This window comes from Mandrillus leucophaeus, unplaced genomic scaffold (assembly GCF_000951045.1).
Source record: "Mandrillus leucophaeus isolate KB7577 unplaced genomic scaffold, Mleu.le_1.0 Scaffold532, whole genome shotgun sequence".
Taxonomy (NCBI): Eukaryota; Metazoa; Chordata; class Mammalia; order Primates; family Cercopithecidae; genus Mandrillus; species Mandrillus leucophaeus.
In genome coordinates, this window is record NW_012105720.1 from 1,787,213 (window position 1) to 1,800,466 (window position 13,254).

General features: G+C 36.5%; 1 protein-coding gene across 1 annotated transcript in view; it reads right to left on the minus strand.

Annotated features, from left to right (window-relative positions):
• Positions 1 to 13,254, minus strand: part of GTF3C3 (general transcription factor IIIC, polypeptide 3, 102kDa) — a 35,007-nt gene that overhangs the window by 16,171 nt on the left and 5,582 nt on the right. Inside the window, exons 3-8 of the mRNA XM_011997190.1 lie at positions 11,681 to 11,871; positions 10,135 to 10,258; positions 8,674 to 8,865; positions 7,996 to 8,161; positions 4,551 to 4,698; positions 3,955 to 4,027 (exon numbers count right to left, since the gene is read on the minus strand). Of these exons, the coding sequence (XP_011852580.1) occupies positions 3,955 to 4,027; positions 4,551 to 4,698; positions 7,996 to 8,161; positions 8,674 to 8,865; positions 10,135 to 10,258; positions 11,681 to 11,871 (894 nt within the window). The remainder of the gene's footprint in view (positions 1 to 3,954; positions 4,028 to 4,550; positions 4,699 to 7,995; positions 8,162 to 8,673; positions 8,866 to 10,134; positions 10,259 to 11,680; positions 11,872 to 13,254) is intronic.

Here is a 13,254-nt window from a genome sequence, read left to right on the forward strand (position 1 = left end):
TACAGAGAACTAAAATGACAAAAATAATGAGGATATATGAACCCTCTCTTTTTTTTTTTCTTGAATTGAAAAGTCTGTTTTTAGTGTTCACTAGAAACAGGCTAAGAAAAGGATAAAATAATACTGTGTTATTTTCTAAAACCTCATTACAGCAAAATAATTTTTAAAGCCCTGGGAAATTAAAGGAATTTTTATCCACATTTAAAGTATTTTGCAAAGTCTAATAAATTCCAAATAAGTTTACATGTTTTTGCTTCAGAAAAACCTGAAGTATAAAGGACATTACAGATGTAGCGTAAGTGGTGAAATAAAAAATTACTTCAAGAATTAAATAACTGTATCTGTTTTACAGAACTTGTCATATAAATTATAGTACAGCCAGTCTTCCATATCTTCAGGTTCCACATATGCAGATTCAACCAACTGCAGATCAAAAATGTTAAGGGAAAAAAATATATATATAACATATATGTGTATACATATGTGTATATATATATCATTAAATAATACAAACTTAAAAAGCGATATAGTATAACAGCTATTTACATAGCATTTACATTGTATTAAGTATTAGGTTGGTGCAAAAGTAATTATGGTTTTTGCCATTAATAAGTAATCTAGAGATGATTTAAAGTATACAGAAGAAGATACGTAGGTTATATGCAAATAATACACTATTTTATATAAGGAATTTGAGTATCCAAGGATTTTGGTATGAGGGGTGTCCTGGAGCCAATCTCTCATGAACACTGAGGGGAGGCAATATAGATTGACTAAAATTGCCAAGTTATAGGAGGATTTGGACAAGTTTAATTAAGAGACTGTTTTTATCACTGAGTTCTAGGACAATAACTGGTATCAGCAATCCAGTTGAGATATTTAGTCTGCTCAATGAGAGAGCAGAATTTACCTACCATGTAAATTTACTCACACTAAGCCCTGAGCTCCATGAGGACAAGAACCATGTCTGACTCAAGGCTGTATCCACAACATATTTCTTCTGTAGACAGTAGCTAAGGTCACCTGTCTAAGGACTAAACACAATGCAGTCATTTTAATGAGCCTTTGACTTTTACTAAAATGGGATTCTATCTTTATCATGTATGGGTTCTATATTCCAACTGTATCACTTTGATTTTCTTTCTAGAAATGCTGTTTGCTAACAGTCTGAAATGCTGGTGTCCCACCAAAATACCTGTGTTGAAACCTAACCCCCAAGGTGAAGTTATTAAGAGGTGGGTTTTTGGGAGGTGACCATGTGGGTGGGATTAGTGCCCTTGTAAAAGAGGTCTGAAGAAGCTTGTTTGTCCCGTTTGCCACGTGAGGACACAGCAAGAAGGCACCATCTATGAAAAAAGGGCCCTCACCAGACACTAAATCTGCTGGTGCCTTGGGCTTCCCAATCTCCAGGACTGTGAGCAATAAATTTCTGTTGTTTATACATTACCCAGTCTAAGGTCTTTTGTTATAGAAGTCCAAACAGACTAAGATACTGTTCAATAAAATATATTTACGTGTTTTAACTTTCAGCAAGAAAAGTATATGAAATACTTTAAATCTCAGCATAGGCCTTAAAGATATAGTGTGTATAGATGCGTAAGTCTAAACCCTGCTTTCATATCAAATCAGAAAGTAAAACTCAACCTTATGTTGAATACAAGATGTGTAGTACCTAAAATCAAGTGATTCAAGAAAGCTGAAAATGAAAGGACAAAGGTATAGCAGGCAGGTGCAAACAAAAAAAACAGGTGTCATAATCTCAATATGAGACAATGTAGAATTCAGACCAACTATATTTAAAAAGGTAAGAAGGTCACTTAATAATGCTACAGGGCAGTGCTACTCAAACTATAGTCTGGGACCTGTGCAGGTACACAAACTGTTAACAGTTCAAACAGGTAAGTATGGAGATTGAGAGTAAGTATTTAGACACTTTAATGGCAATTTGACAACGCTAAGGAAAGTGGTATATATATTTATAGCCCCTACAGCTTATATATTATTAACTAACATTTAACACCACCATCTTTTAAAAAGCTTGTCTTTGTGTCACTGATACTTTGTTTTCCAGAACTCCCATTAGGTCTTTCATATTTAGAAGAATTTAAAAATGTGACCATCAACAGAAAATGCATAATCTACCAATAAACAGTCTCCTTTTTAAAAATGCATACTAAAAAACTACCTTTGCTCACTTTGGGGGATTTGTTTTAATTTCCTAGTCTTCTGGACATATCTTTTTCTTTAAAGTTATTTCATCAACTCTAAGCTGCCAGATTTCAGATGCACCATTATTTTACATACTAAAAAACAAAGAAGCCACTACTTAAACTCTAACTTGTTGTTGATTTATGTTAATATGTACCAGGAAGGAAGGAAGGGAGGGAGGAAAGTAAAATATATTAAACAACAAAATGATTATAGCGACAGTTAAAACTTGAACAGAACTTGATATTTCTCTAATATTTTTCAAAACAAAGCACAGATTTTCAACACAATTAAGAAAAATCTTAAACAGAAATTATGGCAGTAAAATCATAACTTAATTGGGCCTTGGCTTGTACCTAGGCCAGGTCCTAATAAAGTATCGAAACTGGCAAAGCCTCCTTCGCGTGCCCTAATCCATGCTTCCATCTGCAATTTCTACTCCTTATTCTACTGATTCACACCACCCTGATGATCAACAGCCCCAACCACAGACTGCGATCTGGTCCTGCTCTTCCAAGCAGAGCTCCTATACCCTGTGACTCAGTCTGGATCACACTCTCCATGGGTATCTGCTTAAACTGGGCCTCTATAAACATCTTCTGATCCTTGTACACTGCCCTCTATTTTTCCATAACATCAACTTTGCTACAGAAATTATCACACAACTCTTAAACTGTATGCACTTCATCTGAACGCCTCTTCACCCCTCCATTTCCTTGAGAACAGGAAATGTCATACTCATCTGCGTATTCTCCACACACCCAGCAGTCCCTTACAAGAAACTTATTGAACTGGGTTTCCCTTCCCCAACAACTGTCCACTTTAACATTTATCTGTCCCACATCTCACCTTGGGCCTTACTCTCTATGAATTAGCACAGACTGGCTTGTGTAAGTGAATTACTACTCGCCATTAGGATGGATCATATTTTAAATAACAGTTTTTGTTTTTGAATAATTATGCCTTAGCGCAAAGGATTACATAATGACGGATTTTTAGGCATGATGACAGGCCAGGGAGAGAGCTGTTTTGAACCAGGCAGGACTCAGTACCAGCTCACTTGCCCCTTACGCAGATTCCATCAAAATCCTCACAGGGTGGGGGTTGAAGGTACTATACAGTAATTCTCTTACAAGAGCCGGGTTATATATTCTGCTCATAGAGATCAGTTTTGCTACAACTTGATATAGGGTCTTGAATGTTAGTATTTTTACAGAATAAGTTAATGAGTATGGTACAAAGAGACTCTGCAAGCCACACTTAGGTATAACTTTCTAACCCAATCATTAATTACACATTTGAGTTTTCTAACAATGTAGGGTAATCATATTAGCTTCTAATTATTATATGAATGCTTAAGCTTAAAGTAGAATGTTTTAAATAAGAGCATTTTAGGTCCTATTTGAAAAATCAAATTGCTTCAGTGCTAAAGGTTTTTGATAAACTTTAGTAATTCGTTTTCTTTCCTATAAAAATGAATGAAAAGGACTGTCAATGAAAAATGCCATGTTCAAATGGACATACTAAGAAATAAAAGGGACTCAAAACAAATTTTTTTAAAGATTACTTGCAAGTCAATACTCACAAGATATGAAATCTCTCAGAAAAAAATTCTTCTTGGGAAAACTTATTATGAGAACATTAACTATCAACTCACCACAGTATGAAATAAATTTTCACCATAAAACGCCACCTTATGACCAAGAGAGGATTATATACACTTTCCTAAGCAGAGGAAACTACAACCTTTATTCTCTTCTGAGGTGCCTTCTTCTGAAGTTTTTTTTTCCAGCACAATTCCAGAAAAATCTGTAATTACCTAAAAGAATGGGACAGAAGAAAGGAAATAGTTATGTATGAAAAACCTTTTCATGATGCGAAGATTTGTACAGTTATTTCAAATAATCCTGAATATAAAGATGGGCTATAAAAAGAAACTAAGTCTTTTAAAAATGAGAAACCCTGTGACACATTAACATTTTAATATCCTATTAACTAATGCAAACTCAATGTATATAACTTCTCTATATCAAACCAACCTACTTTCCCCCAACCAGCTTAAGAACCAAATCACAGCAATTCATCTGACTGTTGAGTCCTACTACCCTGAAGTACAGACATACTTAGCACCTGTGATAATGGCAATATTTTTTATTATGTAACTATACTTCATATTTCATACTGAATTGCTATAGAATCTAGAAATCACTTGTTTCCATATGGAGTTTAAATATATACACAATTTAATATATAACTAAAACGAAGAACTGCCAATTTTTAAGAATTTCTAGAACACAGAAACACGTTCAAAACCTAACAGAGAAACACATAAGCATTCCTACCTCCAAAGCTTTGTCATACTGTTTGTTAGAAATATATAGTTCAGCTGCTATGTTAACATCTTCCATAGAGACTAGGCCCTGGTGTTTTGAGAAAGCTTCATCAATTATGTTAATAGCAGAAGTAACATCATTGGCTTCATAGTAACTCCTAAAAAAAAGTGGCAAAATGGATGAATATTTACTTAATTCCAATTATAAAACTCATTTCTTTGCTTAGGCTATTTAACAATGAACAGTGATTTTCATTTTCTTAGAATTTAGAGGAATGTATATTTCCTTAAAATCATAATCAAAACTGATCCAGAAAAAATGTACAGTAACAGTATTATAATTTCAAGCATCTCACTCTCCAAAAGCTACCTCCTATCATTCCAGCTCATTCCCTCTTGTAATCCAATACCAACTCTTCTACCTCGACAGATCTACAAAGCATAGGTCCTACCACTTTTTCACCATCGCCTACACCCTGCCTGGGCTCACTTTCTTCCTTCTCCAAGGCCCAACATTTTAATTATTCCTTTGCATACATCCTCAGTCCTCTTGCCCTGCTCTCCCTTGATCAAAATCATTCAATAACACCCCAAGCCTGGTTAAAATACAACTATATCTACTCTTCACCACCACCTGCCCAGCTGACCATGTCGACTGGTCTCACTCTAAATTGATGACCAATAGCCTCAAGCAGGTCCATGGTACTGATGAGCAGTATTACTAGTTACCTATTCAGTACTTCTCAAACTTGAATGTGCATATGGATCAACTGGCTATCTTGTAAAAATGCATATTCAGATCCAGTAAAGCTGGGGCAGGCCTACATCCTGCATTTCTGACAAGCTTCCAGGTGATGCAAATACTGCCAGTCTGTGGGGCAGTAATGTCCTAGACAACTATTGACATCTTCTCTCTCTCTTCAAACTGCCAGCAGTCTCCCAGTCCTACTCTCAGTTGATGGGCTTGCTTGATATTTTTACCAAGAAAAGAGAATTAAATCAGAACATCCCACATATTTCCAGCACATCTACCTACCATTCTCTTTTTAACCTAATCCAATCAATTTTTCCTCTCCCCACTCTGCCAATATTTCTAATCTCCTTGTTGCTAAATCTGTCCATTCTCAATGCTCATTTTATGTGATCTATTTGCAGTATCTCACACAGATGATCATCCCTCCTCCTTGAAGTGCTTTCTTCAATTAAATTCTAGAACATCATGCTGTTCTCAGTTTCCTCCTACTTCACTGGCCATTTCCTTTTAGTCTCCCAGCTGTTTCTTCTTCCTGACTTGTAAACATTGAAGTGCCTTAGGGTTCAGTCCTCTACACCCTGTCCACCTCCCCAACCCACCCCTCATATTCAATACATCAGAAAATCTTGAGAGCTCAGCCTTCAAAATACATACATAATCTGATTACTTCGTACCAGTTCCTGCTGCTTACATCCTGGTCCACGTTACCATTTTCCCTTCTATGTATCACTATAATAATTTCCTAACTGGTCTCCATGCTTCTGCCCTTCCACTATTCAATCTGTTCTCAAAAGAGCAGCCAGAATTGATGCACTTAAAATTTAAGTCAGACTATGTCACTTTTCTACTCAGAACCCTCCAGTGACTTCCAAACTCATTCAGAATAAAAGCCAAAGCCCTTACAATAGCCCAAAAGGGCTAAAGATCTATTCTTCTGATATCTCTCTGCACTGCTCCCCTTAATTCTTCAGCTTCCCTAACCATACTTTGTACTTGCTATTTCTTTTACCTGTGATACTCCTTCCCTGAGTATCTGTTCTCGTACCTACTTCAATGCACCTTCAGTCAGTAGGACCATAAAACAGAGAATTAAGTCCTTCTCTAATCACTCTATCTAAAAATAACACACCCCCACCCCAAACATCAAATTCCTATCCCTTTTTCCTGCTTTATTTTTCTTCATATCACTTATCAACATCTGATGTACTACATATTTAGCTGTTTATTTATTGCCTATCTCTCTCACTGAAATGTAAGCTATACAAGAACAGGGGATTTTTAAACCTTGCTCAACAGTAGATACCCTGGTTTCCTGTACAGTACCTAGTGCCAAAGATATATTCAATAATATTTCTGGAGGGAAAGTAGGGACCAAAGGGAAAGCCTAAACAGAAGTTACAGTGATAGAATTCCATGTAGGAAAGACCTCAATGGCAGTGGCAGAACTGACAATCATCACTCTTTCCCAAAAAAGTATTATATCTAATAGACGTGGAAAACCAATTTACTATCATAGGCCACCTAACATTTCACAAAGTCAAAGGCTACTGGACTAACCACTGTGACAACTACAGATTTAACTAATAGCAAATAACCTGAGAAGACCCTCAGTGCTCATGGTATTCCATCAGGGATCAACTTAGGGTTGCCTTCCCTCAGCAAAATTCCTAGAAATGTTTTCTAGTAGTCCTATGCAACCCATCCCTGGAAGGGTAAGGGACAGTTTCACAGCTAAGCATCATTGTGATAAAGGCTGTGGAATTAATAGGGTCACCCCTAATGTACCCTGATGGAGATGGTTACTCCTAGAACAAAATATCATCTGATATCCCTAGAATAGAAAGCATATCACAAGGCATTACTCAGCAAAAATGTTTCCTACTTTGTTTTGCTGTGCAGCATACCAGAGAAGTAAATGCAGTAGGGTATATTTTAGAATAAAATATATATCACAGTCAATAATCTGCCAACTGTAAAAGAGAATTTTTATAGTCTTAAAATATTATATACTGGCTCAAGATAAAATAATAGAAGATCCCAAACCATTAACATTTCATTGGCAAATCTGCAATAAAAAACACTTTTTTAATTATTGCAAATATACACAATTTCGACTAACTTTGGAAACCTGAGAACCTACTCATCCTTTTAGGACGTGTCCCATTTTTAAACCTCTGAGCACTTGAAATGTAACCTTATATACACAATTTTTCTAAGCAATGACACAGTTGACTTGGAAACAGAAAAGTACTGAAAATTCGGTACAACCTAAAATACAGGGCTGGGCATGGTGGCTCGTACGTGTAATCCTAGCACTTAGGGAGGCCAAAGAAGAAGAAATGCTTGAGGTCAGGAGTTCGAGACCAGCCTGAACAACACAGCAAGACCTTGTCTCTGCAGAAAAAAAATTAAAAATTAGCCGGGTGTGGTGGCGTGCACCTGTAGTCCCAGCTACTCAGGAGGCTGGCTGACAGGATCACTTGAGCTCAGAAGTTCACGGTTGCAGTGAACTATAAACACGACATTATACTCCAGCCTGGGTGACAGAGCAAGATCCTGTCTCAAAAAACAAAACAATAAAATACATAAGGCAAAACACTTCTTGAACTTCAATGAAAAGTACATTCTATTCCAAATATATGCTTTGATTTGCAAAATAAGATTAACAGCAGCAACTAGATATGTTTCACTCCAAACTTACTTTGCCATATCTCTAGCCAGCTGCATAAAACGTTCGCCATCAGATGGAGACAAAAGGTTTAAAATACGCCTATAACCATCCATGGCCATTTTATGATCACCCATCTGTTCGTAAAGGCTTGATCGCTCCCACAGATAACGGACATTAGTAGGTTCATATTTAAGAGCTAAAAAGAAAGAAATACAAATTATTTACCACAAAAAGGGGTGCATGGTACCTGGGTGTGATCCATCATCATCTCAGAAAATTTAATAAGCAAACTAATTCATCAATGAAACAAAAGGAGTTATTCTGAATAAATGTATTTTCATAGGAACTCTTGACTAGGTTTGATGTAAGACCAGATAGAATCTGAATCTCAACAGTAATCTTCTTCTTAATGTGGTCAATCTAGTCTGATGTTAATCCTCAAGGAACAGCTTAGAACCAACACTGATCTTAGTGGGAAACTGAAGGTACTATTCATCTATCAACTTTTGTGTTGTATTATCTCACAACACTCAAAAAGTCCCTGACAAACATGAGAACAGAGGAACCCCAAATACCTACCTCTAGAATAACAGACAATAGAAACAAATTTATCTCAGCCAAAATAACACTCCAGAGTAGCAAATACAATGATCAAAAAACCTACTATGTAACATCTTATAAAAGTGAAAAACAAAAAATTTTAATTACCTTTTGTATAGCAAAAAATAGCCTGTTTAATATTGTCTTGTTCCAGAGACATTTCTGCCAGTCTAACCCATTCTTCTGTGTCACTGGGATTTAAATGCGCAGCAATCAACTCAAACTGCAATGATTTTTCCATGTCACCTTGGTCCTCATATATCATGGCAAGAGTAGAGAATGGCTCATAAGCCAGAGGAGCTATAACAAATTAAAAAAATAAATTCCATTGGCTGAGAGAAGAGGCTTGAGTTGATGTCAATCCCATGGTTCAAACTGTGTGTCTTTTTTTAAATACCTAAACTCTTCAAATCACTCTAGCAGAATTATACAAACTGCTTAAGACAAGTTAAAATAAATGCTAGATTATATCTGCTTTATTTTCATACATTTTTAGCATTTTTAAAGCATTGCTTTCTCTAAGCAAGGTATAATTTCATGAAAATCCTAATCTCTACCACATCTTCCTCATGAAAATTCCCCTTTGCTCAGGATAAACATGGCTCGGTATCAGCAAGTTCATCCCAATAAACACCAGCCGCATCAGTGGGGCTGAATCTTCATGATTTAGCTCCCACACCAAGGAGTATGGTATGAATGAACAGATGATCCCTAAGCAGCAGCTAAATGGATATCAAAGTGACTGGCTAATCTACATTTCTGAAATACTGTTTCTGAAACAAAATTCAAAGATTATGAGGTATTAAAGTCAACGATTTTTGTCAAAAACAACTATAAACTAAAATAAAGGGAACAAATAATACTGGAAAGTAGGAACCAAATGAAATATACTAAAGGAAAAAGTCTGTTTAATCTTAGGCAGTAGCCTCAAATTACCTTAATGAATAATCCGGGAAATTATAGTAAGACTTTTAAAAGGACCCTAGTCTAACCAAAAAGAAATGCCAAACTATTGAAAAGATGAAAGTTTACTGTATTACAGCTATCCAAACCACTCTGCAGAGCACAATTTGGCAACACATCAAGGAAAGAAAACAATAAATATAAGTAATTAGTTAAAAAAAAAAACACACTGAAGGTATCATTCAATATGCCCAAGACGCATCATTTAATTGAGAGATGACAAGTTTAAACTGTCTTTTACCAAAAAATAGATAACATAATCTAGTACTGCATGATCTAGAAAACAAAAGGAAAAAAGAAAGCTCTTCAAGTGGTTTTAATATAATGTATTTCCCATACTGACAATTCAAAAGTCTAAATCCTTCAACCGAAACATTTAAAAAAAAAAAAAAAAAGGTAACTGTGAAATTCAACAAATATTAAGGACATCTCATTGAATCATACTCTGAGATTTTCATTTTCTTGTGAAAAGTGGCAATTACCATTACCACAATCACCCTTAAGCTTCTGAACATATTTTCCAAATAGTACTGTGAAGTACTACCCCATTTGTTTTAAGTTAGACTATTAAACTGCTATTATTAATAAAATCCCCACAGAAAACACCTTGTCTTATGATTTCCATGCACATCAATATCGCTTCTTCACGTTCTCCTCGAGCAAAACGAATGTTGGCTTCACCCATGAGACCTCTCAGAGCTCTGGGAAGTTTACTCCGAGGTCTTTTCTCCTGTATGGAAGAAAAATGACATTTAGATTAAAATATAGTGAAGTCTTAGATTTCACTATATTTTAAAAATTAATTCCAACCATATTAATAAAAATAGAATATAATAAAACTGAAATTTCCCTTTAAAAATTTTCAGTTTTCAAAACTCAGAACTAAATAGTTGCAATTCCAATTGACTCTTTAACATTAAAGTTTATAAAGTCAAAATTGGCCATTCTTGTAATCCCAGCACTTTGGGAGGCTGAAGCAGGTGGATCACTTGAGGCCAGGAGTTCAAGACCGGCCTGGCCAACATAATGAAACCCATCTCTACTGAAAATACAAAAAAATTAGCCAGGCATGGTGGCGCACACCCATAATTTCAGCTACTTGGGAGGTTGAGGCATGAGAATCGCTTGAACCTGGGAGGCACAGTGAGCCAAGATCACACCACTGCATTCCAGCCTGGGTGACAGCTCAAGACTGTCTCATTAAAAAAAAAAAAGTCTAAAACTCAATTGCAGAAAAAAAAGGGTCAGGAGTTACTAAATTACTAATTAGAATAATAACAAATATAGAGCTGGATGCTGCAAAATGGATTTATATTCCAGGATTATGATGTAATCTACTGAAGATCCCCTTTCTTTCAAATTTATCCACTCAAAATGAACTTGTTTAAAGTATCACGTTATAGTATGGACATGGACATATGTTTTAAGACAGAGTCTCACTCTGTTGCCCAGGCTGCAGTGCAGTGGAGTGATCTCAGCTCACTGCAACCTCGATTTCCCGGGCTCAAGCATCCTCCCACCTCAACCTCCAGGGTAGCTAGGACCACAGGAGTGCACTACAACACCTAGCTAGTTTTTTAAAAAGTTTCTTGTAGAGACAGAGCCTCACTATGTTGCCCAGGCTGATCTTAAACTTCCTCGGCTCAAGCAATCCTCCTGTCTCAGCCTCCTGAACTGCTGCCATTACAGGCATGAGCCACTGTGCCTCACCAGTATGGACCTTTGAATAGCAAACCCGCAGTCCATTTTCACACATGCAATAATTAAGGTTGTGTTTGTGTGTCTGTTAGATTCCACCTTTCTAGCATCTCTTAGAAAATAAATGGCCCGATTAGTTTAAATGAGCCACTTTGCTTTGACTTTATTTATTGTATTGTATTTATTTTTTTGAGACAGGGTCTCGTTCTGACACCTAGGCTGCAGCCTTGACTTCCCCAAGCTCAGGTGCTCCTCCTACCTCAGCCTCCAGAGCAGCTGGGCTACATAAACATTATCTAATAGGAAACATAATAAACAAATAACAACAGTTGTGTCATAGTATTTCCTTTCATATAGTTTGAATTGTTTCCCAGGTCTAACTTACAGACTTCTTTTTCAATTACTATGTCACTTTCTTCATTGTTTATAAATACCAAAATAAGTAACAATTTACTTTCATCATTTTCTTGGTTTCACGATTGAGAACCATCTCCAATACAAATACATCGCCAGCAGTGGGTTGCTCAGGTGTTTCTTCCTCCTCCTCCTCCTCTTCTTCCTCTTCCTCCTCATCATCTTCATTCTCTCCAAGCATGGAAGCAAAGACCTTGTGAACTGACTTACTCACTCCATCTGATGTTTCTCCTGAGAAAAGAGACATTGATCATGGGGGGAGGGGAGGAAGCTGCAGAATTCTCTGTGAAAAACAAGTACTTTCTAAGTATAAATTTTTACCCCAAGAACACCAAATTTGAAAGTAAAAAACAGTAAATGAACACCCTCAAAAACCAAACCAAAGAAGAAAGTTATCACAAAGTCATGTATTTTATTCTACAGGAACAGCTGACTCATCCTTTAGGCCTCATCCAGATTTATAGGCAAAATTAACCAAAAAATCAGAAGCACATACAATAATAGAGAGGAAAAAAATAGAAGAACTATAAGACATAGACCTAAGAACTAAACAAGACTAGCAGTATGGAGCCCTGGTGGTATAGCATAGTGGTTGAAAGTGAGGGCTCTAGAGCCAAGCTGCCTGGTTCCAAACTTTATCTCCATCTATCACTAGCTGTGTAACCTAGGGGAAATTACTGAAGCTCCTCTATACCTCAGTTTCTTTTTGCAAATAGGGTTAATAATAATTTATAGGGCTACTCTGAGGACAAAATGAGTGTGAGTGTGTCTGTGTATATATACACTATGAATGCCTAGCATATAGTAAACACCCATTAAATGCTATTATTAGTATTAAAATAGCTTTATTATTTCAGGAATAAAATACATGACATAGTTCATTTGTATCTCAGGATACCACCATAGTATAATATAATGATTTTTGAGTGTCAATAATGATGACTTTGAATGATCAAGAAAAAGTTACATTCAGAGGCCAATTTTCTGTTAAAGCAGAGGCATTGCTATGGTTTGAATATCTGTCCCCTCCAAGTCTCATATTGAAATTTAATCCCCAATGTGCCAATACTGAGACATCTTTAAGAGGGGGCCTTTAAGAGGGACTGGGTCATGGGGCTCCACTCTCATGAATGGATTAATCCATTCATGATTTAATGGGTTATCACGGGAGTGGGACTGGTGGCTTTACAAGAAGAGGAAGAGAGACCTGAGCTAGCATGCTCAGCTCCCTCACCATGTGATACCCCATATCGTCTTGGGACTCTGGAGAGTCTCCACAAAGGTCCTCAACAGATGTGGTTCCTCTGCCTGGGACTTCTCAGCCTCCCTAACTATAAGAAATAAATTGTTTTTCCTTATAAATTACCCAGTTTCAAGTATTCTGTTATAAGCAACAGAAAACACAAAGATAGACATGTAACATATTTCTGGAAAAGTTCCAACAAAATAGTTAAAATTTTAAGTATATATATAGAGATATAAATATGTTCAAAAAATACATATTTTCTTTGAGATGAAGTTTCACTCTTGTTGCCCAGGCTGGAGTACAATGGCGCAATCTCGGCTCACCACAACCTCCACCTCCCAGGTTCAAGCAATTCTCCTGCTTCAGCC